Source organism: Pygocentrus nattereri, chromosome 15 (assembly GCF_015220715.1).
Source record: "Pygocentrus nattereri isolate fPygNat1 chromosome 15, fPygNat1.pri, whole genome shotgun sequence".
Classification (NCBI taxonomy): domain Eukaryota; kingdom Metazoa; phylum Chordata; class Actinopteri; order Characiformes; family Serrasalmidae; genus Pygocentrus; species Pygocentrus nattereri.
Genome location: NC_051225.1, coordinates 17,094,122 through 17,114,416, shown reverse-complemented (window position 1 = coordinate 17,114,416; position 20,295 = coordinate 17,094,122). Strand labels below are relative to the sequence as shown.

At 41.5% G+C, this 20,295-nt stretch overlaps 1 protein-coding gene across 2 annotated transcripts in view; it reads left to right on the top strand.

Moving 5' to 3' along the window:
* The window catches only part of dennd2b (DENN domain containing 2B), an 89,856-nt gene that overhangs the window by 29,517 nt on the left and 40,044 nt on the right, over positions 1-20,295 (top strand). For both annotated transcript variants that reach the window (XM_017700636.2, XM_017700635.2), the window contains exons 2-4: positions 6,708-6,803; positions 11,214-12,461; positions 13,997-14,142. In XM_017700636.2, the coding sequence (XP_017556125.1) occupies positions 6,730-6,803; positions 11,214-12,461; positions 13,997-14,142 (1,468 nt within the window). In that variant the 5' untranslated portion in view covers positions 6,708-6,729. The remainder of the gene's footprint in view (positions 1-6,707; positions 6,804-11,213; positions 12,462-13,996; positions 14,143-20,295) is intronic.

Sequence of the window (20,295 nt, the reverse complement as noted above, 5' to 3'; positions counted from 1 at the left end):
CCAGTTGGTCTGGGTTCGCTTCAAAGCAAATTCTGCAGTGCAGTTTGTTTGGAGTATGAAGGCAATACAGGCCAAAGACATCTAAATGGACCAACGACAGGATGCCCTATTATTTTCTCTCTGCAGAACATATTTGATGCATGGAATAGACAAATTTCTATTGCTGTTCTTTGCTTGTTTGTTTGTTTGTTTTATTTGTTTGGGCGGGAGGCATTTATCTCGCCAATTTAGTAACATCCAGTTCACCCACTAGTAAGGACTCCTCCAATCACATGAAGGCTTCTTCCAGGTCATGTGAAACCAGCCGATGCATGTTTTCAGATATTGGACAGCTGAATGGAGTAGAGTCAGCTAACAGATGCCTGCGCTGGCTAGCATCGTGTTGAGTGATGGGTAAGCAGGAAATTTAAATCCATAATTACAGTGATTAACAGCTGGTTTTGGTTTTAAAATGTGGCTGAGGTTTGAAGTCATTATGACATACTCAGCATACACATTTGACTGAACAAATGCATTATATTAATATAAATATATGGTTGCCGTCAGAGGAAAACTTTCATATCTCCATTTTTGACGTTCAGTTTTGACATAATTTGACAATACTTGATCTTTATATTGTGTTTAAATTTCATGAAGAATGGGCCAAAAGAAATGGCTTAAAATGACTTGGAAAAACACCTGGTTCCACTGACTTACATTATAAGTAAAGTAGGTTTTTCCCTCTCCTGTAAACATATGCAGTATTAATGGTGCAATGACAATTAAAAGTGTATTGTGCAGCCCTACACAATACACAAAGTGGGCAATGTGATGTTTTCTTTTTCTTATGAAGAATATAGCTGTACAATGTATTGCATTGCATTGTTGTATCATGACTAGCATGTTGGCATGTGGCTATTGCATTAGCTTGTGGCTAACAAATTCACCTGTGGCTGGATCATTAGACTGTTTCAGGTACTGTTGCTTCATTGTGTTGAATGCCAGAAAATGAGATTATTGTACTGAAAGAAGTTCTTTTGTGAATGATTATGTAACAATTAGATAATAGGATTGATTTATGAATGTCCAGTGTGTGTATGTAGTTCAGTACTGCAGCAGACAGCAGCCTGCCGGTGAGCTAATAACATGTTCACGACACTGATGAATCTCAACATAGTTAAGCTTCTCTTGCATAAGTCAGAAACTGCCCAGCAAACTGGTAGTTCCCTGCCGATACAGCGTAGCCTAGCAGCCTGAGACCACATTTTCCTTTAAACATGGAAATAGACAACAGAAACTTCTAGAATCCTAAAAAAAGGTCAAACAGAAAAGTTCTGAAAGTGAAGTGAAGAAGTAATATCTGAAGTCCTGCACTATTTCTACATCACCATTCTAATCGAAGCATAGTTGCCAAATTGACCATGGTGAGGCCTTTTTACACGACCTTAGACTTTTTACAAAAACATGTGTTCAGTCGACTCTTGGGTGGGTTTAACACACTGATCAACATTTTGAGTCCATGCCAGCTGGAGCTATTGATAAAGCAAAAGATGGACATACTATATCAAATACTAAAATTCTTTAAATTATTTATTACATTTTTAAATATTTCACTCAAATGGTCTAAAAAAATTTTAAATGAAAAACTTTTCTTCATGATTTGGCATGACAAACTTTAAAATAAGAAAGCAATGCAAAACAAGTATTTTTGCCAGTGGTCTTTGGACCTCACTGTATATCCTTACTGAAGACCTTTATGTCTGTGTTTGGCTGTAGTGTGTTTCTCTGATGGTGGTGGATTAGTGCCGTTTCCCGTGCAGTTTTCTCATCAGAGATAAATCGCATTTGTGATCAAATGTTTTAAAGTTTAAAGCATTAACTGAGTCAGGAGCTGTTTATAACGTTAACTTACTTTTACAAAATACTGCCAGAACTTGGACCCTCAATGACTGTGTGGCATCAAGAAGCCAGTCGGACTTGGGTGTCGTCTCACGTTTTTGTCTCTTTTCTTCTTCCTTTTTTAAATAATTCTGATAATCCTTTATGATGTAATTTTCATCCATAGCACAGATTTTAATTTCTTTGGACATGGTGCTGCCCTACTTATGTTTTTATTTTTTTACTTCTTCTTTCGGCTGCTCCCTTTAGGGGTCGCCACAGCGGATCATCTGCCTCCATCTTGCCCTATCCATTGCCTCCTCTACTTTCACACCAACCAATCACACCAATCTCCATGTCTACCTTCACTACATCCATAAACCTTCTCTGAGGTCTACCTCTTCTCCTTCTACCTGGCAGCTCCATCTCCAACATTCTTTGCCCAATATATCCACTATTCCTCCTCAACACATGTCCAAACCATCTCCACCTGGCCTCTCTGGCTTTATCTCCAAACTGCTCCACCTTCACTGTCCCTCTGATCTGCTCATTTCTAATCTTGTCCAGCCTTGTCACTCCCAACGAAAATCTCAGCATCTTCATCTCCACCACCTCCAGCTCAGCCTCCTGTCTTTTAGACAGAGCCACAGTCTCCAAACCATACATCATAGCAGGACGCGCTACTGTCTTGTAAACCTTCCCTTTCACTCTTGCTGCTATCCTTCTGTCACACATCAGCCCTGACATCCGTCTCCACCCACTCCATCCTGCCTGCACCCTCTTCCTCACCTCTTTTTTGCACTGTCCATTGCTCTGGATGGTTGACCCAAGATATTTGAAGTCATCCACCTTTACGACCTCTACTCCTTGCATCTTCACCTTTCCACCTGCCTCCCTCTCATTCACACACATGTATTCCGTCTTATCTCTACTGACCTTCATTCCTCTCCTCTTCAGTGCAAACCTCCACCTCTATAGATTCTCTTCCACCTGCTCTCTACTCTCACCACAGATTACAATGTCATCTGCAAACATCATGGTCCATGGAGCCTCCTGCCTGACCTCATCTGTCAACCTGTCCATCACCATTGCAAACAAGAAGGGGCTCAAAGCTGATCCCTGATTTAACCCTGCTTTCACCTTGAAACCATTTGTCACTCCAACTGCACACCTCACCACTGTCTCACTATCCTCATACATGTCCTGCACCACCCTAACATACTTTTCAGCTACACCTGACTTCCTCATATAGTACCACAGTTCCTCTCTTGGCACCCTATGATATGCCTTCTCTAGATCCACAAAGACACAATGTAGTTCCTTCTGACCTTCTCTGTACTTCTCTACCAACGCAAAAATTGCATCTGTGGTACTCTTTCTGGGCATGAAACTAAACTGCTGCTCACTGATCTGAACCTCTCGCCTTAGCCTTGCTTCAACAACTCTTTCCCATACCTTCATGGTGTGGCTCATCAACTTTATACCTCTGTAGTTACTGCAGCTCTGCATATCACCCTTGTTCTTAAAAATGGGGACCAGTACACTACTTCTCCACTCATCAGGCATCCTCTCACTCTCCAGGATTTTGTTAAACAACCTGGTTAAAAAGTCCACTGCCTTCTCTCCTAAACATCTCCATACCTCCACAGGTATGTCATCTGGACCAACTGCCTTTCCATTCTTCATCCTTTTTAAAGCTGCCCTCACTTCCACCTTACTAATTCTCTGCACTTCCTGTGTGTCTCCCCCTGTTGTCCTCCTCTCTCTCTCGTTGTTAACCCGGGCCTCGACCGATCCGGTATGGCAATCATATCTGTGATCCACATGATAGTATTGGCACAAGTTTTACGCCGGATGCCCTTCCTGACGCAACCCTCACCATTTATCCGGGCTTGGGACCGGCACCAGAAGTACACAAAGTACACCCCTAATGGCTGGTTTATGTTTTTATTTTTTTGTGTTTTCCAAATGAACGAATCCCAGAGAAACTAAATAATGTAATGTCTATTTTGCCTCATGGAAAAAGTCTCTAAGTATCGTGTTAGTTTTACCATATCATCCACCCTTAGCCCCATCTGGTAGGCTTTTCCTTTTTCTGTGTGGAACTTATTTTTTCTTCTGTGCCCAGATGAGGTTGCCTTCTGGTTTGATGGGAGGAAACAGCTTAGTGCTCAGCATCTGGTGCTGTGGTGGTGTGAGAATGTTGATTAAGCCATTGCTTAGCATGAAGGCAATTTATGGCAGTGATGTTTATGTACTGCTGTTGTGCTGCCCGTGTAAGTGTTAACTCCATGTTTTTTGTGCCCCAGAAATGCCTGATCGGAGATCAGGGTTACAGATAAACACTTTTTGAAAAAAAGTAATGCAAAGAAAAAAAAAATGAGTAGCTCTGTAAAAAAGTAACATTTTGTGCAAAGAGTGCAATTGACTATAAATTATTATAATAAAGATAGTCCAGAGTCTCCTGGGCCGTTCCTGTGACAAAATAAACCATAAAAACAGCACCCTGGTCCCAGCGATCAGCATAACCTACAAGCTTAAAGCATGAAAGTCACTTTATTTCTGCACGGCTTGTAAAACTAATATCTACCAGGAAAAAAGCTTTTTTTAATCCACTAGGTGCAAACATTCATGGGAAAAAGCAATCAATAGCCTATTTAATGTGCCCAGAGACCAGTTTTGGTCTCGAAACACTGACTCCCAGGAGAGCTCTATAGATTTTTGTCTTGCGCAGTATTTGGCAACTTTTTTTGTTTGCAAATAATCTTTTTTTTCCGAGCCCTCGTCAAGCTGAAGTCCCTTTCTTGATCTCTGTACTGAACTTCAGGGGTTGTGGTGTCATTGACTTGATTTTGCACTGAAAGAGCCTGTATCTGTGTTACTTTTATAAAAAAATACATGTGTTTCTCAAGCGGAAGATTTTGATGGATTTTGTTTTTGGAGTGTTGATGCGATTAGCAGTTCAGTAAAGTCATGTATTTTATATCTGACACTAGATATACACTTCTAAGTCCACTTCTAGAACTCGACATTTGTTTTGGAGGCAGAGTTGCGCTGATAAGTTCCGTAGGTAAAGGCCAACTTCAGAAGCTTGTCTGATTTAAGTGCATATTTTTCCTTTCGTAACACCTTTTTTAACCATCATATGGTATTGGGACAGATTTTCAGTGTTTGCCAAAGTAAATAAAAATCATGGACCATAGATTTCTTGGCCTTTGCTCATTTTCTGTGAAGAACATAAAATAGCACATTTTAGGTGAATTCACTCTCTTCACCTCCCACACATTTATACACTCGAAATAGGCCCTGAATATTCTGTTAACTCTCTAAGTTGAAGCAATTTGATTGAAACAACATGCAATGAACTCCTCAGTATATGGAGCTTCGAACAAGCTGGGATGCCCCTGTGTCGGAGCGATGAGCGAGGCCCCTGGACAGCCGTTGCAGCAGTTAACCTCCTTTTGCAACTTCTGGGTGCAGGCTCCCGTACCCCTTCATGTGTCTAGTAGAATCGCATGTAATACAATCGATTACTCGTACATCAAAGTATGTAGCACATTTTTGGTTCAGATCGCTTCATCCTAATGGGAGCTGCAACAGAAAGTTCTGAAATCTCCCTGAATGACACATGTGGTGCTGGGCTGAATCCGTGGGGAATAAAAGTGTGGAGGTGCTGTGTCCTTCACTCTGTTCTCCCCCTACATGGCCTTCTGTGTGTGTGTGTGTGTGTGTCTGTGTCTGTGTGTGGATGGGTGGACAACATGGACAGGCTGCTGACTGGCTACAGCTGCTAAAAGAGAACCCTAACACTGATATTTTAAACATCTGATATTTTTACATGAAATGTGGCTGTAGTGATTTAAAAAGCAATAATGTGGTGGGTCACCAGACCACTGAGTAACACACACATCAACACCACACAAGGGTTAGTCACCCATACATCATCTGTCAAATTAATATATTAATAAATACTGTTATATAGTAAGAAATTAGACAAGAGGTTGTGAACATACACAGTATTCTGATATAGACAAAACTGTTCATCCCTGTTCTATAATGTTGTATTTCATTATGTACAAGTAATGCCATGTTTTTAAAAATGCTGTTAAAAAATTTAGTAATATTTTTTTATTGAACATTACATAAATTATGCTGCACAACATCTGTACTACATTCTAACTCGCAGCCTTCCAAAGAAGAGTGAAAACGTCTGCTACACCCCTTAGGAACGCACTTTTTAATGAAACATGACTGTTAATCAGTGGAAGTACTGACAGTACCCACAATATGTTCAGAAAAGCTTAGCATGATGTAATTAAGCATTGAAACGATTTTGTTATATTGCCCTTCTTTAATTAACCCAAATTATTTGGCAGGATTTTGCAGTGCTCATTTTGTATTTGGGCCTGGTTAATATGAAAAAAGGCAAACTGAGAAAATTGGCTGATATAATTTTAGATTTTAAGTATAAAAAATGTACTTTAATATTATTACTTAAGCAGTGAGCGACTGACATGTGATTGTTGTCAATTAAGTAAGGTTTTATTCTGTCAAAAAAGTCTGTTATTTTCTGTGCTTTTTGGTGATAACAATTAAACCACGGGTTGTCACTGTCTGTCAATATTATCAGCCAAGAAAATTGAGTGGTGGGCTGTATTTTGCATTACCTGAAGAATGAAGGTTAAAAGTTAAGATTAAGATGTTGCATTATGTAATGCTGCTTATGTTTGCATGTAGAGTTAAATGCCATTGTTTTTATGCAGGCTCATTTCACATTATGCATTTTGCGACAAAGATGGTTACAGTGTCCAATAAATTAACTCAAAAGGTTTTTTTTCCCTGTCTGTCAGAGTGGACAGTCTGAGAGAGGAGATGACTGCCAACAAGAGCTCCAAGGCTGTGTCCAGTTCAGGAGGGGCTAAAAGCCCACAGGAGGTCCCCGACAGGTGAGCATCATAGCTCAGACTCTCCTATCAGTTAAAGATCTTTATGCTGTGATGCTTTTGTAGGGCCACGCCATGTTTGGAATTTTGTTGTAAATCCATAATATGTTTCTCATTTACTATGTATGTGTTGCAGTGCTGCCTCTCATTCAAACAAACATAGCAAATACGTGTAATGCGTTTAGGTTTTAACTCTGGGGTTGCTAGCAGCCAGTCTTGAGGCTCCAGCACTCAAAACTTTTGGGTCTAATAAAATCCGACTCTGCTTTAGGATAACTATAAACTCTATACAGCCTGAGTCAGTCTGTGCTGAAATTCCGACTCAAGCAGCAAAAATAATGTTATGTCTTCTGTTCAGAACAGGCAGCTGTTGAAGTGTAATCTTTCCTCTGGGTCTATGGTAAAGTTCAGATGTCGCTGCTGTAAATGAGAAGCTGGTGGTGGATATAAATTCTTCCATATGGACATTTCTTTTTCTGGATATGTCATCAAGATTGCGTATACTCCTGGTCTATGTTTAATATTCACTTAGGCAAACAGGATGAATAAACTCACGGCTGTTCTCTTGGCATGTTTTTTGGAACACTTCCCAGTAGTAATCATTTAGGCTGTAATAATCCATCTCAAAAGGCTGTGTTGATTGCAAGTGTTGATTATAATAGTGTTTGAGTCTAATGGCATTTTCAGTGACTGTCAAGTGTGTAGGTACCATGTCAGGAACCAAATGATAAAAGCTTCTGTAATTCAGCCGTCACTTAACAGTGGTTCTCTCTGCCAGCAGTGAAAGCACAGTCAAGTAAATTCTGGCGAAGGGACAAGTAAAGTGGTTCTTCGGAGTAGAACAGAAGTCACTTTTGTAATGACTTATCAGGAGTTCTATAATGTTAGAAATATTTACCAAAGGAAATTGTGAAAAAGAAAAACTAGTGGGACAAAAAAAAAACAGACTGCATAGCTACTCCTACTCTCTGAAGAACCTGTGGCAAAGTGGGGTATAAAAGGGTAAAATACTAATTCACAGTCTTTACGGGCAGGAGATCATGTTGAGAATGTAGATTTATGTCGGGGGGAGGGATGGCCATAGGTGGGCATGCCATATGTGCTTTTCGTTGGAAAGATAATAACTGAAAAAATAACTCCCTCACAGATGAAATTCCCACATATTTCTAGGGGCTGAGTCGAGGCCCATTACCTCTTGTTTTAATGTGCAGCTTTTGATGTGTGCTAGTGGAGCTCCATAGTTTCTCCGTTATGGCAGAGCTCTCAAACAGGAAATGGCCTGTGGTCAGCATTGCCCTCAAGACCAGGGAGCCAGACCAAAACTGGCACAGTGCTTGGCCCCTGTGTGGCCAGTACAACTGAGCTTCCCCAGTCCCGGGGCTCTAGATTTGGGCTTGTTTGTTCTGGCCCTGTCTAGGCATCCAGAGACCCTCCTCAGACCACAGACACAAACTTACTGTGGGTTCCATGTCAGAATCCTGGTCTCGATGTATTTCTTTTTCATGTAAAGGATTTTGCACAAGCTGAAAATTGTAGTCATGGAAATAATCTTTTATGTCAGTTGGAGTTGCGCCCAGGGCAGGCCTAGGGGGGTATTTTTAACATGCTGTGTTATTCTATGGCTGATTGAATTTAAATGTGGATTTGCAGTAGTAGTCTCCTATCACTCCAATCTGGGAAATTCAGATTGATGGATTGGAGAAGGCATGATGCAGTTTAGAGGAGATTTTCAGCGATAGGGCAAAACCACATGAGTTATTCTGATGAGATCTGATTTTGATGTCAATACCAGACTTAAAAAGAATTAAAAGATGAACAATACTCTCCAAACTCCTTTGTCAGATTTGGCAGCTTCCTGTCTTTTTCCATTTGATGATCTGGAAATATATGTTTGAACTTGAGTCAAGGGCCTTTGTTACAGCAGATGTTAAGAGTGACCACTCAAGTGGCCTGATGTACTAAACTTTTTATGGCAGATTGAGAACCATTCTGCCCATGTGTTGTGGACCAAAACTGGCATGCAGTCCTAAAATACTGTTTACATCAAAAACACAGAATGCGCTTCTCTCCCTCCTGCATGTGCATTTTACAAAACCTTCATGCAAAATGTGAAAGGATCACATAGGAAATATTATGCATGCGGCGGAATACATATTCGGCTCAATTAAACTTTGCGCCTCATGACTGCTGGCTTTGCATCACTTTTCTTTGCCTAGGCATAGATTTGATGCACTATGTAATGTTTGGGGATTTGGAGACCTCTCTGGTGGAAATATGTAACTGCATGCAATATGCAGAAGAATATTTTCTTACCTTGGTTGTGCTTCTGACCCCAATGGCCTGATATTTCTGAGCACATTGAAGAAGTATTGAAGTATTGATTTTGCATCTGAGACCTAAACATCTAGCCAGAACTTCTTCAGACTGTAATGATAGTACTTACAAATGTATAACGTGGTTCAAAAAACAATGGAACTCCAAAACTCTGTTTTGCAACATCTGACCCGACATCTCTTTACAGAGTGATTTACAGCAGTGAATTACACAGGCATATTGCACATATGTGCATGTAATCATTTTACAGTTCTATTTTTATTAGCTAGGGTAAAATTACACCCATGTAGAATGTTTTTGTGGGAAAGTACTCGATTTATTAACACTGATGTGGCTTCATCACTGAACCATCACTTTCTGTTTTCTCTTTAGCTTATTGACAGCACTGTTATTTCACTGCAGCTTTTAAACCCTGCACCTCGTAGGTGGGGCTATGCAGAGTAGGTGGGGCTATGGCTGCATGATAAGCTGCAGTCTTAGTAAATTGAACGTTAAACTCAGGTGCGCGCTGTGAGCACATTCTGCAGTTGCATCAAGCCCAGGGTGTCTTGGGGAGGATTAAGTGCTGTATCTTTCACTAATGTCACTTCTTCATGCTAAGACTTCTTCAGCGAGCTTATCATGTCTCTTATGTTTGACTTCCTTAAAGAGGAAACTTCAGAACTTTTATTTGTTGTAGTCTTTGCTGAACTGAAATGGCTGTTTCTGTGTGCTGCATTTTTATGTAGCAAGCTTTAAGTGTGGGGATAAATAAGAGATTAAACTCGGGGGAAATCACATACTTCAACAGTTATGATGTAACCCAGGATACCAATGCATATTATTGGATTGTCAAAGCTGATTAATGCTGTCAGCAAAACAGAAAACTGGCCAGAAAGTCAGAAACTTGCTCCAGTCTTGATTTATGAAGTATGATTAATTATCATCATAATGAAGTGCAAGGGAACATAGTAGGCAGTTAAAAAGTAGCCTAAGCAGAGAGGCTATAATTCAGTACGGGCTTCAGGATTGCTCTGTCTTTGTGTTTAGACTATTAGAGTTTTACACCGAGTGGTGGCGCATTTTGTGAGTGTGCGGGCTGTTGTCATGTTGGCAACTTCAATAAAGGCCTGCAGGGCTTCAGGTGCTTTTACATTCCTCCTCCCTTTTGGGGAAGGGCGCTGATGGTGAGGTGTTAAGCAATCTGTCCCAGCCTGCACCCAGGATCATAGTCCTGGCCTCCTCCCAACTTGCACTTGTTATTCTAACCACTGCTGTGACATCAGATACAGCTGCCTCAGTTTCATTAAGGTACGAGCTGAGTCAAGTCCCAGTTCCTGGAATCTCACAAGCAATGCTCTTGAGATTTTGAAATGAGTGAGAAAGCGATTGCGTCTCTGTGGAGACTGGAATGAGGTCAGCAGAGTCCTTAATCCCATTGCTCAGCAGTGAGTAGTGTCTGCGTGGTGAACAATGAGACCAGAAGTAATGATGATGATGCAGTCAGGTAGTCTGACTGAATAAAACAGTTTGAGCCAGGACAAACGACAAGGAGAATTCGGAGGAAATCGGAGGACCGGTGAAGGTAGGCTCATTTTCATCCCGCTCGTTTGATGGCTTCCCATGCCTTTTGTGTGTGAGGTCCATATAAATTCACCCCAAATCTTTTTAATTATGTGGAAAAATCCACACATGCATTTTACTGAGCTGTGTTTGTTTTGGCTTGACATGGGTTTCTATTTTGCCAAAGTTATGTCAACTTGCTCAAGTACTTTCCACCGAACATTTGACGTAGCCAGCTTAGCCTATTATTTGAAACCTGTATCCATGTTTCTTCTTCTTTCACTTACTTTCTGAAGTGTTTTTTCCCTCTATTGCCTGCAGAGATATACAGATTAACTCATTGGCAAGCAGAGAACACCTTTGGGTAACGGCTTACATTCCATGCCTAGTTTCTCACAACATTTAGGAAAAAGAGTTGAGAAACTTTCTCAGCACAGTTTTGCATTTGCCTCTTTCAGGTTGTCTAATGGACCAAAATAATGTAAATGTGGGAGAGTTTCCTTTGTAAGTTCCTTCTGTTGTTTGCTCTTTTTCTAGGTCTCAGTCCGTGTCCCCACCTCCTATTCTTTCTGCTGTAAAAGAGTCATGTCAGTCTCAGCTTAGTGACACAGAGGACACCAGTCAGAAGGGCAGAGTTGCTAAAGCTGACACAAAGCTCCGATCTCAGAGAAACTGGAGCTATAAGACAGCTAGCTTGCGCCCTGGCTCCACATTGTCTAGTGAGTTTGAATCCAAAAGCAGACTTACCAAGGCTAAGAGCATCGGCTATCTGGATAAGAAGCTCAGTATCTACAAGCCATCTGTTGGAGGAGACCAGGAGCAGAAGGAGAACCAACCACAGGAAGGATCTCCAGCTGGCGATGGACTGTGTCCCGGACCTCTCAGCTGGAGTACCCTCTCCTTAGCATCCTCCACCAACCACGGCCAAAAGCGCACCCTCTCACTCAGCCATACTGGGAGCAGTGCCTCGTCTGCTGCTATCCGCAAGAAGATCTCAGATTGGGAATGCCGTAAGGTGGCTCAGCCTAGGATGAGTCTTTGCTTGGAGAAGAGGCCTGGTGGTGGAAGCGAAGGCTGCCCCAGCCTCTTGTCCTCTCCTTGCAGCGAAAAGACTTTTGACTTCAAGGGCATGCGGAGGATGAGCACAGCATTCTCTGAATGCTCCTACCCAGAGACAGAGGAGGAGGAAGGGGCTTCAGATCGAGAGTGCATCAGACAGTTCCAGAAAAGAGAACGAGAGAAGAGACCCACAAAGGCAGAGTCATCAGCGCTCTTTCTCCGTAGTCTTTCTGCTCGCAAGGAGACCTCCGCTGTACTAAACCGGATACAGAAGATTGAGCAAGCCTTGAAGGAAAGTCCTTCCCCTGCTCCACCATCATATCTCAGCAACTGCTATGGCCTGGACAAATCACGGAAATCTTTCACTATTGCTGGAATAGAGGACTTGGACAGCACTTGTGGAAGCAAGCGGAGCAGCATCTGCTCTGTTGCCACTGAGCCAGATACTTGCCCTGGGTCGGAAAAGAAACTCTCAAAGTTCAGGCAGAGGTTCAGCGTGAGCTCCATTAGGTCTGAGAGCCTGGAGCCTCCTTCTGCACAGGACCCACCAGGCACCCCTGTCAATCCCCTGCCTAAACCTAAGCGCACCTTTGAATATGATGCTAATCGGAACCTCAAGGACTCTTTGCCTAGCAATGGATTACCTCTCAACTCTGAGACCACAACCCCCACAATAACACGCCACCTAAAAGCAGATGGAATCTCAGCCAAAAGGTCTCAGGACAGGTGAGAAACATGATTGTTTTACTCATACATTGTTTTGCCAGTTTCATCTGTAATTGTTGTTAGTGCAGATGTTGCCTTAAGGAACGCAGGCTTTTTCTCGCAAGCCTCCAAACAATGTTGTCTAAATCAATAACCATACAGAGAAGCAGTGATTTAGTCTTTTCCCTTTATTAGGATTGGGCCTGCAAGTCATACATCATTTATTTATCTTGAAATGCATAAATGTTATGTTGAGAATATTGTTAAGATTAAGGGTCACAGGCCAAGCGCTGACCCTGCTGATGTAGCTCTAGCCATAAGTTATTGTCGTTTGTTTCTGACTGCATAGTCACACATTGGAGGTTGGCCTCAACCACTTCACAGACTCTTAGGTTTCAAACTGAGTTACTTTGCTGAAACCTTCCATTTGATGGTAAGCAGAGATCAGCAGAGAGTCCTCTGACATTTTTATCCCAGTATGTCTTTTCCCATATTAGGTAGCAGTAACTGAGGCCTCTTACTCAGGTGTTGTATTATATGGCTTGCAGTTTTGCTCTCATGTTCCTTTTATCTTAAATTTGAGTAACTGGCTTTGCTTGAATATCTGCAAGTTATACTAATGAAGTAAGGACCGCTCAGTAACTTTCACAATGTCTGTTTATTTTTTGTTCCAGTACCTCGCTAAACTACTACTTAGTTCTCGGCTGAAAACATACTTTGAACAGACCAAACTTAGATTTGATTTATTACAAAGCTTCACAGTAAAGTGCTGCAAATGCACCATCACTAGAAGCTGTAACTGAACCAAAGAGTTTGCCTCATCTCCTCTAATTATGTTGATATAATGCTGCTCAGAGAGGAAGCTCTCATGGCTTCATGGAGCACTAACATTTTGTTTATAGCTCTCGTTCCTCAAGGCCTTTTGAGTTAGGTTTCGAGTCAGGATTGTTTAGGCCGGTCACTGAGTGTGGAGATGAGCCAAGTTCTCATGATGTGTGAGCTTGGGAGGATCTGTATGGCAGAGTCCTCGGCTGACGTTCCTGTGGCCGATGCAGAGTCAACTGTTTAAAGGCTATAGGCATTTAGTGAGCCAGCATCACATTGTTTGGGGTTTGAGCCTCTAAGTGGGATTTTCATATACTGACGCTTTGATGTTGCATCCGGTATGAGTTTGCTGACATAGAAAAGTTTGAGTGTTCATTTTGTTTGGCTTATTGTGAGTAAACAGGAAATTGTAGTCCAATTGGAGCCTATGTTACCGTCAAAATAATAAAGCTATTATTCATTTGAACAGCATGCCCGGGCCCTTCTCTCTGCTTCTAGTTTTAATTGGCAGTCCGGAGGAGAGACACTGAGGGATGATGCATATTTGGACTTCTTGCATCATGTGAAGGGGGCTTTCATCTGCTCAGGTGGTCTGGCCTGATTGGAATCAGTCAGGGGGTGGATGTTAGGCAGCCAGACCAATTGGACAGCATTTCATTGGTTTAGCAAAACAGCTCTGCATGTTTCAAAGCTGAGCTCTCTCTATTCTTTCTCTCCCATTCATCCTCCAGAGAATCATGTGAATCCGAAGATGCTGCCAGCCTGCCCTCCTCCTACCCCTCCTCGCCCACAGAAAATGGCACAGCCTCCACAGAGAACCACAGTCGCCCCAGCTCCAAAAGCACATTAGAGGAGAACGCCTATGAAGATATCATAGGTAAGAAGTGATGGATAGACTCAAGTGAGCTCCGAATTTGGTTGAAAACTGGGTCACTGACTCATTCTGTCCTAAACCTGAAACCACTATGAAAATTAAAGAGCTTGATTATTTTTTTGTATCTGCTGGCGAATTCTCCACATTAAATGACATACCATATTACATTACAGTGATCAGACTGTAATAGTCTGAATAGTCTGAATAGAATAGTCCACTACCCTAAAATATACAGCCAACAGTGTCCTGTGGGCACCATCCTGTGACCACTGATGAAGGACTAGAGGATGACCAACACATATGTGCAGCAGCAGATGAGCTGTCGTCTCTGACTTTACATCTACAAGGTGGACCGACAAAGTAGGAGTGTCTAATAGAGTGGACAGTGAGTGTTTAAAAACTGATCCACAAAGTCTGATCCACTCGTACCAGCGCAACACACACTAACACACCACGGACACCAATGGACAATGAGCATAGAAACAAGGAGGTGGTCAGAATGTTATGCCTGATCAGTGTAAATGATATAAACAGTGAATACTGAATTCAGATTTATCTAGCCAGGTTTTTGCCCTAAGGTGTATGGCAGTGCTTGGTGACTAGATCATTACAAACAGTGCATAATCAGCTTCACTGTTTTCAGTAACCAGACAGGCATTAGCCATTAAGATCTTGCAATAGTTCATGCAGGTGAAGACTGACATATTGGTACTGGATCACATCAGACTGGTTCCTAATTCTCCAAGAAAAGACAAGCCAGCAGTGTTCTTTTCCCACCAATTTTGTGGTTTCAGAAAGTATTTTCTTTGTAATGATTGATGGTGTGCGTCGGTTGCCAGCGTTTCCAGACAATGGAGATATAGAAGCCAGAAATAACAGATGGGTTATGTAATACTGGCAAAGGAGAATTTGAAAGTCACGGTTTAGAATTGTATGCATCCTTTTCTTTGGAAAAAGCCAAAATAGTTACAGCACCTTTGGGATGTTGTTAATAGTGTGGATTTGGATAATATTCTTTACAAAGCTATGTTATGATAATATTCTTTACAAAGCTACAAAGTTATTCCTTTTTCATTGTAAATGGCTTTTTAAAATCTTTTTTTAGTCTAATAAGAGACAATATCTGTTTGTATAAAACTATGTGAACGTTACTAATAATTATTTACTATTTTTGTGTTGCTCCATGAGTCTAATGATGCTCCATATTTGAGTGAGTTAGTATGTAGGGGTGTGTTCAGATCATGCTCAGGCCTCCATTGTGCAGAAGGAAGCACTCCGGCTGTCATTGTTCTGTAAAACCACACAGCCACTATTGCTAAACATGCTTTACTGTGGGAAAAGCTTGTTAGTGTGAAAACAGTCATCTACAAGTAAACAGTTTCATCACCTAACAACTCTGTGCTCCTCACTGCTTTCATAAGTAGTCGATGAACTCACTTTTCTCTCGGTCGAGGGTGACGAACTGCTGGCATGCCGCACTGGCTGCTTTTTATGTGCTACATTCCTTCCTGCTAGGAAATGGCCTATAGCCACTCTAATGCTCGGACCCTGAGGAGCTTCTCATGGCGACAGTGTACTTGTGTCTCGTCTTACAACCAGACCATAAACTCTGCTGCTGATGGGGCTTAGGCACCACACACTAACCTATAAAGGAATCTGAAAGAAGCTCCTGCTGGACAGGCAGTTGACAGCTTCTGGACAATTGTGCCACAAGAGTTTTGCGGTTGTTTTCTTCTCGGCCCAGGGTTTTTTTAATGCGATTGAATCAGAACATTGACAGGAACTGTGGGCCCTGTGATGCTCGAAGATGGGGCAATGACCAATGGTTCCAAGAAGTATGTGTTAGTAGCAGTTGGGTGCGGGGTGACTATCTGCGGTCCCTGACAAAGCCCCCATTGTTTCAGTGAACACCTCAGTTTTGCGATTGCTGATTAGTTCCAGAGAAATATATGGTCTTTGTGGGCTGTCAGCAGTCCCAGCTGCTGATCCCAGAACTGATGGAGCTGAAGGAGCCATGTGTGGCTGGTTGTTAAAGCTTTTCTCATGCAGCCAGCTGTGGTTAGCAGGTCAGTGGTCTGTTTCTGAGGTAAAGACAGGAAGTGAGAGATAAGCCTTGATTTAGTTCTCACTTGATACAATAACCAGTGTCAGATTTTTGCAATTATGAGGCCCACTAGTATAATTTTTGGAACCTGCTGTGCTTGGTACTTGGTACAGTTTGTATCTGTCTATGTTTATGTTATGACATGAGTGTTTTTCCCCTCTATTTCTTTTTTCTTTTTGTTTTTCAGGCCAGTTTGTCAAAAGGTAACAGTGATTTCATCAAATGCGCCAAAGTAGGGCCGAAGTAGTAACGCTGAACAGTATTGTTTTTAACAATAAAGTTAATACAATACAATGTATTCATAAAATAAGTTCTCTGTACATATATTTTCAAGAATGCTTTACACTTCATACTGGGCCAGAGACTAATTCATATGTAAACATGTAAAAACTAGAGACTAGACTAAACTACTAGAGACTTCAGCCTTGTAAAGCAGCCGAATGCTGAGAGACATTTTACAAGAAACTATTCAGGTTTTGAGGGAAAATTTTCTGGCCGGAGATGGCAGGAAAGCAGCTGTAGCTGAGCTAAAGCTTAAAGCAGAAATCTGCTTTTTTGTTTATATTTTTTAGCCTCTACTAGGACATTAGCACATACTGAGACATACTGAGCATTAAATATGGTGTCTCCCAAGGTGGTTTGATTTGTGTTGAAAGGACAATGTCTCTTCTTAACATTTGGGTTGTGACTCCTGACCTAACCTGGCTTTAACGCAGAGCCGGTCGGATTTCCCGCTCATCCAGTTGTTTTTGTTATGTGGCACCACAGACTGTCTGGGCGCTGCACTACTTCCAAGTTGTGCCTTTTACGTTCCGTCAACATTACGTTATAAATTAAAATTTAGAAAACTGATTTTTGACATGAATCGATTCAGAATCGTCTAAGAATGATTGATTTTTTTTTTTTTTTCCCCCACGCCCTACTGCTAACACTGGGCACTGAAGCTAAAACCAGGCAGTGACGTACACGGTCAGACAATATGGTCTCTCTTCAGCCTAGTTTACAAAAAAATCACAGTATGAAAATTTATTCTGTTCAGTAAACCACAGTTGTCTCTGTTTTTCTAGCTTTCGTGTCGCCAGATTTATTGTGAAGCGGTTGGGATTGTGTGTTTAAAACGGGCTAAAATCCCACAGTTTAAGTCTGGTGTAAATGTAGCACAGCGAAATGTTTAAAGTGATCACTGGCTGTGTGTCAGACTGATACAGAGTTAGGAACTGCTCTCTGTGTGAGCAGAGCCTCCTTTACTGTGTTTGTTCATTAACGCAGCAGTGTACATTTAACTTACGTCATCAGTGGCTATCGGGATGTTGGTATCCATGCATTTTTATGAGTACGAGTAAATGAGCACGGTATCGGCCCAACAGCTGATACCAGCATCGGTATCAATGTATCCCTAAAAATTAGCTCTGAATATTTGGCTTTGTTTGGTCACAGCCATTACACATCAAATAAACGACAACAGCGTTGAAAAATTGTGTTAATGACAAAGAGAAGATAACGTGGCAGAAGAAGCCTTTTTTTCCATCTGTTTAAAGGGTTAAAACCCACTGCTACTAGATACTACAGTGCTAAAGCTAGACGCTGCTAGTCCAGCCAAGCCAGCACACCTCCTCACTGCTACATCATGCTGCTATATATATCAGGGCTGGATCCATGGAATACAGTGCATCTGAAAAATTTTGGCCAAAACTTGATACAGCATAATAATGAATGCTTGGAAGAAAACATTACTCTACCAGTTACGTCCTCCCATCAAAGCCAGGAGCTATTTAATGGTGGGGAAAACACAGTGATGAAGCTTGTGTGTTACAAGTGTTGTATTAAAGGAACACGCCATCATTTTCCAACCTAATCTCTGTAATTTGTAGCATAGAATTGAAACCGTCACTGCACAGCGTTAGAATTGAAACCGTCACTGCACAGTGTTAGAATTGAAACCGTCACCGCACAGCGTTAGAATTGAAACCGTCACCACACAGCGTTAGAATTGAAACCGTCACCGCACAGCGTTAGAATTGAAACCGTCACTGCACAGTGTTAGAATTGAAACCGTCACTGCACAGTGTTAGAATTGAAACCATCACCACACAGCGTTAGAACTGAAACCATCACCACATAGCGTCAGGCTTTCTGTTTTATATTTGAAGTACTGGACACTTTTGTCCAAGTTAATCGAATGAAAGCTACAGATGCAGCAGATGGAGCTGGAATACACCAGAAAACATGAAACCCTGATGTACAAAAAAAAACAACTTTTTATAAAAAAATTTTTTTAAAGATGAACAGATTAGACTAGATTTGTATGCATGAGATTAATCAGCTAATGAAATGTTTTAGAACTCCTCTATGAAAGAAGAAATTTCAAGAAAAAAAAATCTAATTTAAGAATTGGACAGAAGTCTGGCTTAGTTGTCTCAGAAAATACTCTGAACCATTGTACTCTGAAAATAAGTAAAGCTTGATGTTTGTACAGGCATTCCCATTTCAATAAATTACCAAATGAGACTTTAAGAAAATGCTCGAAACAAGATGCGCATGCTAGTTTTTGCTAATTTTAGATAGGCATCAATCTAAGAATTTCTTAAATAGAATAATCTACAGCACAAGATCATTTTTTTATGTTTCAGGAAATCTTATGGTGTAAAAATTTATTTAATGTCTTTGACATGCAGGTCATACACAGATCAGGCATAACATTCAGACCACCTCCTTGTTTCAATGCTCATTGTCCATTTTATCAGCTCCACTTACTATATAGGTGCACTTTTTAGTTCTACAGTTACAGACTGTAGTCCATCTGTTTTTCTGATACTTTGTTACCCCCTTTTACCCTGTTCTTCAGTGGTCAGGACCCCCATGGACACAGCAGTGCTGCTGGAGTTTTTAAACACCTCAATGTCACTGCTGGACTGAGAAATAGTCCACCAACCAAAAACACCCAGCCAACAGCATCTTGTGACCACTGATGAAGGCTTAGAGGATGACCAACACAAACTTTTCATTAGCAGATATTAGCTATCGTCTCTGACTTTACATCTACAAGATGGACCGACAAAGTAGGAGTGTCTAATAGAGTGGACAGTGAGTGGACACTGTTTAAAAGCTCCAGCAGCACTGCTGTGTCTGATCCACTCATACCAGCACAACACACAATAACACACCACCAACATGTCAGTGTTACTGTGGTGCTGAGAATGATCCACCACCAAAATAGTACCTGCTCTGTGAGGGTCTATGGGGGTCCTGACCACTGAAGAACAGGGTAAAAGGGGGGTAACAAAGTATCAGAGAAACAGATGGACCATTTTGCTGGTTAGTCCTTTTAGAACTTGCGTATAAACTTGAAATACAAGGACATTTACGGTGACACTAATCAGTGCTATCAGGTTGTACGTTTGTTGGTGAGGAGAATAACGGATGGTTTTCCTCCTACAGCTACAGTCTCAGCCGTCTTATTTTCCATGCTGCCTCAGGCTGCCTGTGCTGAGCACATTAGTCTAGTGATGATTGATCTGTCAAATAGGTCCTGCAGACAGGGTCAAATTACATTCAACACTAATGCAGATCTCCTGGAAGAAAGACTGTGCATGTTCACTTAATATGTGAGCTCAAAGGCTTCCATTCAAAGCAACTTCCATTTTCTGGAAGTCCGCCCCAATCAGCTTTCTGTTGTTCTGTTGTTTTTACAGAAATACCTCTCTTGTGTAATGTGTATTTTCAGGCCTTTTACATGATGGAATCTGCTGGTTGGGTTGATGGATGCACACTGTAGTTTAGTGGTGCCACGGAGTGTTTAAACAACTCAAACCCTTTGGTTGAGAGGAAACTTCTGGCTACCACATGAATGCCTGCTTCTGCTGTAATGCTCACAAAATGGCTGTAGAAGTTTCAATGTGTTGTTTTTATTGGTAACGTGATATGCACATTGTCTGCTTCCCCATCTGAACTCTCTGTCCAGTTCACTTTGAAAGCCTGTGTTGTGTACACAAAGGCGCAATCGCAGTGTGTACTTGTGTGTGCGAGTAAGGGGTGTGTGTGTTTTACTGAGC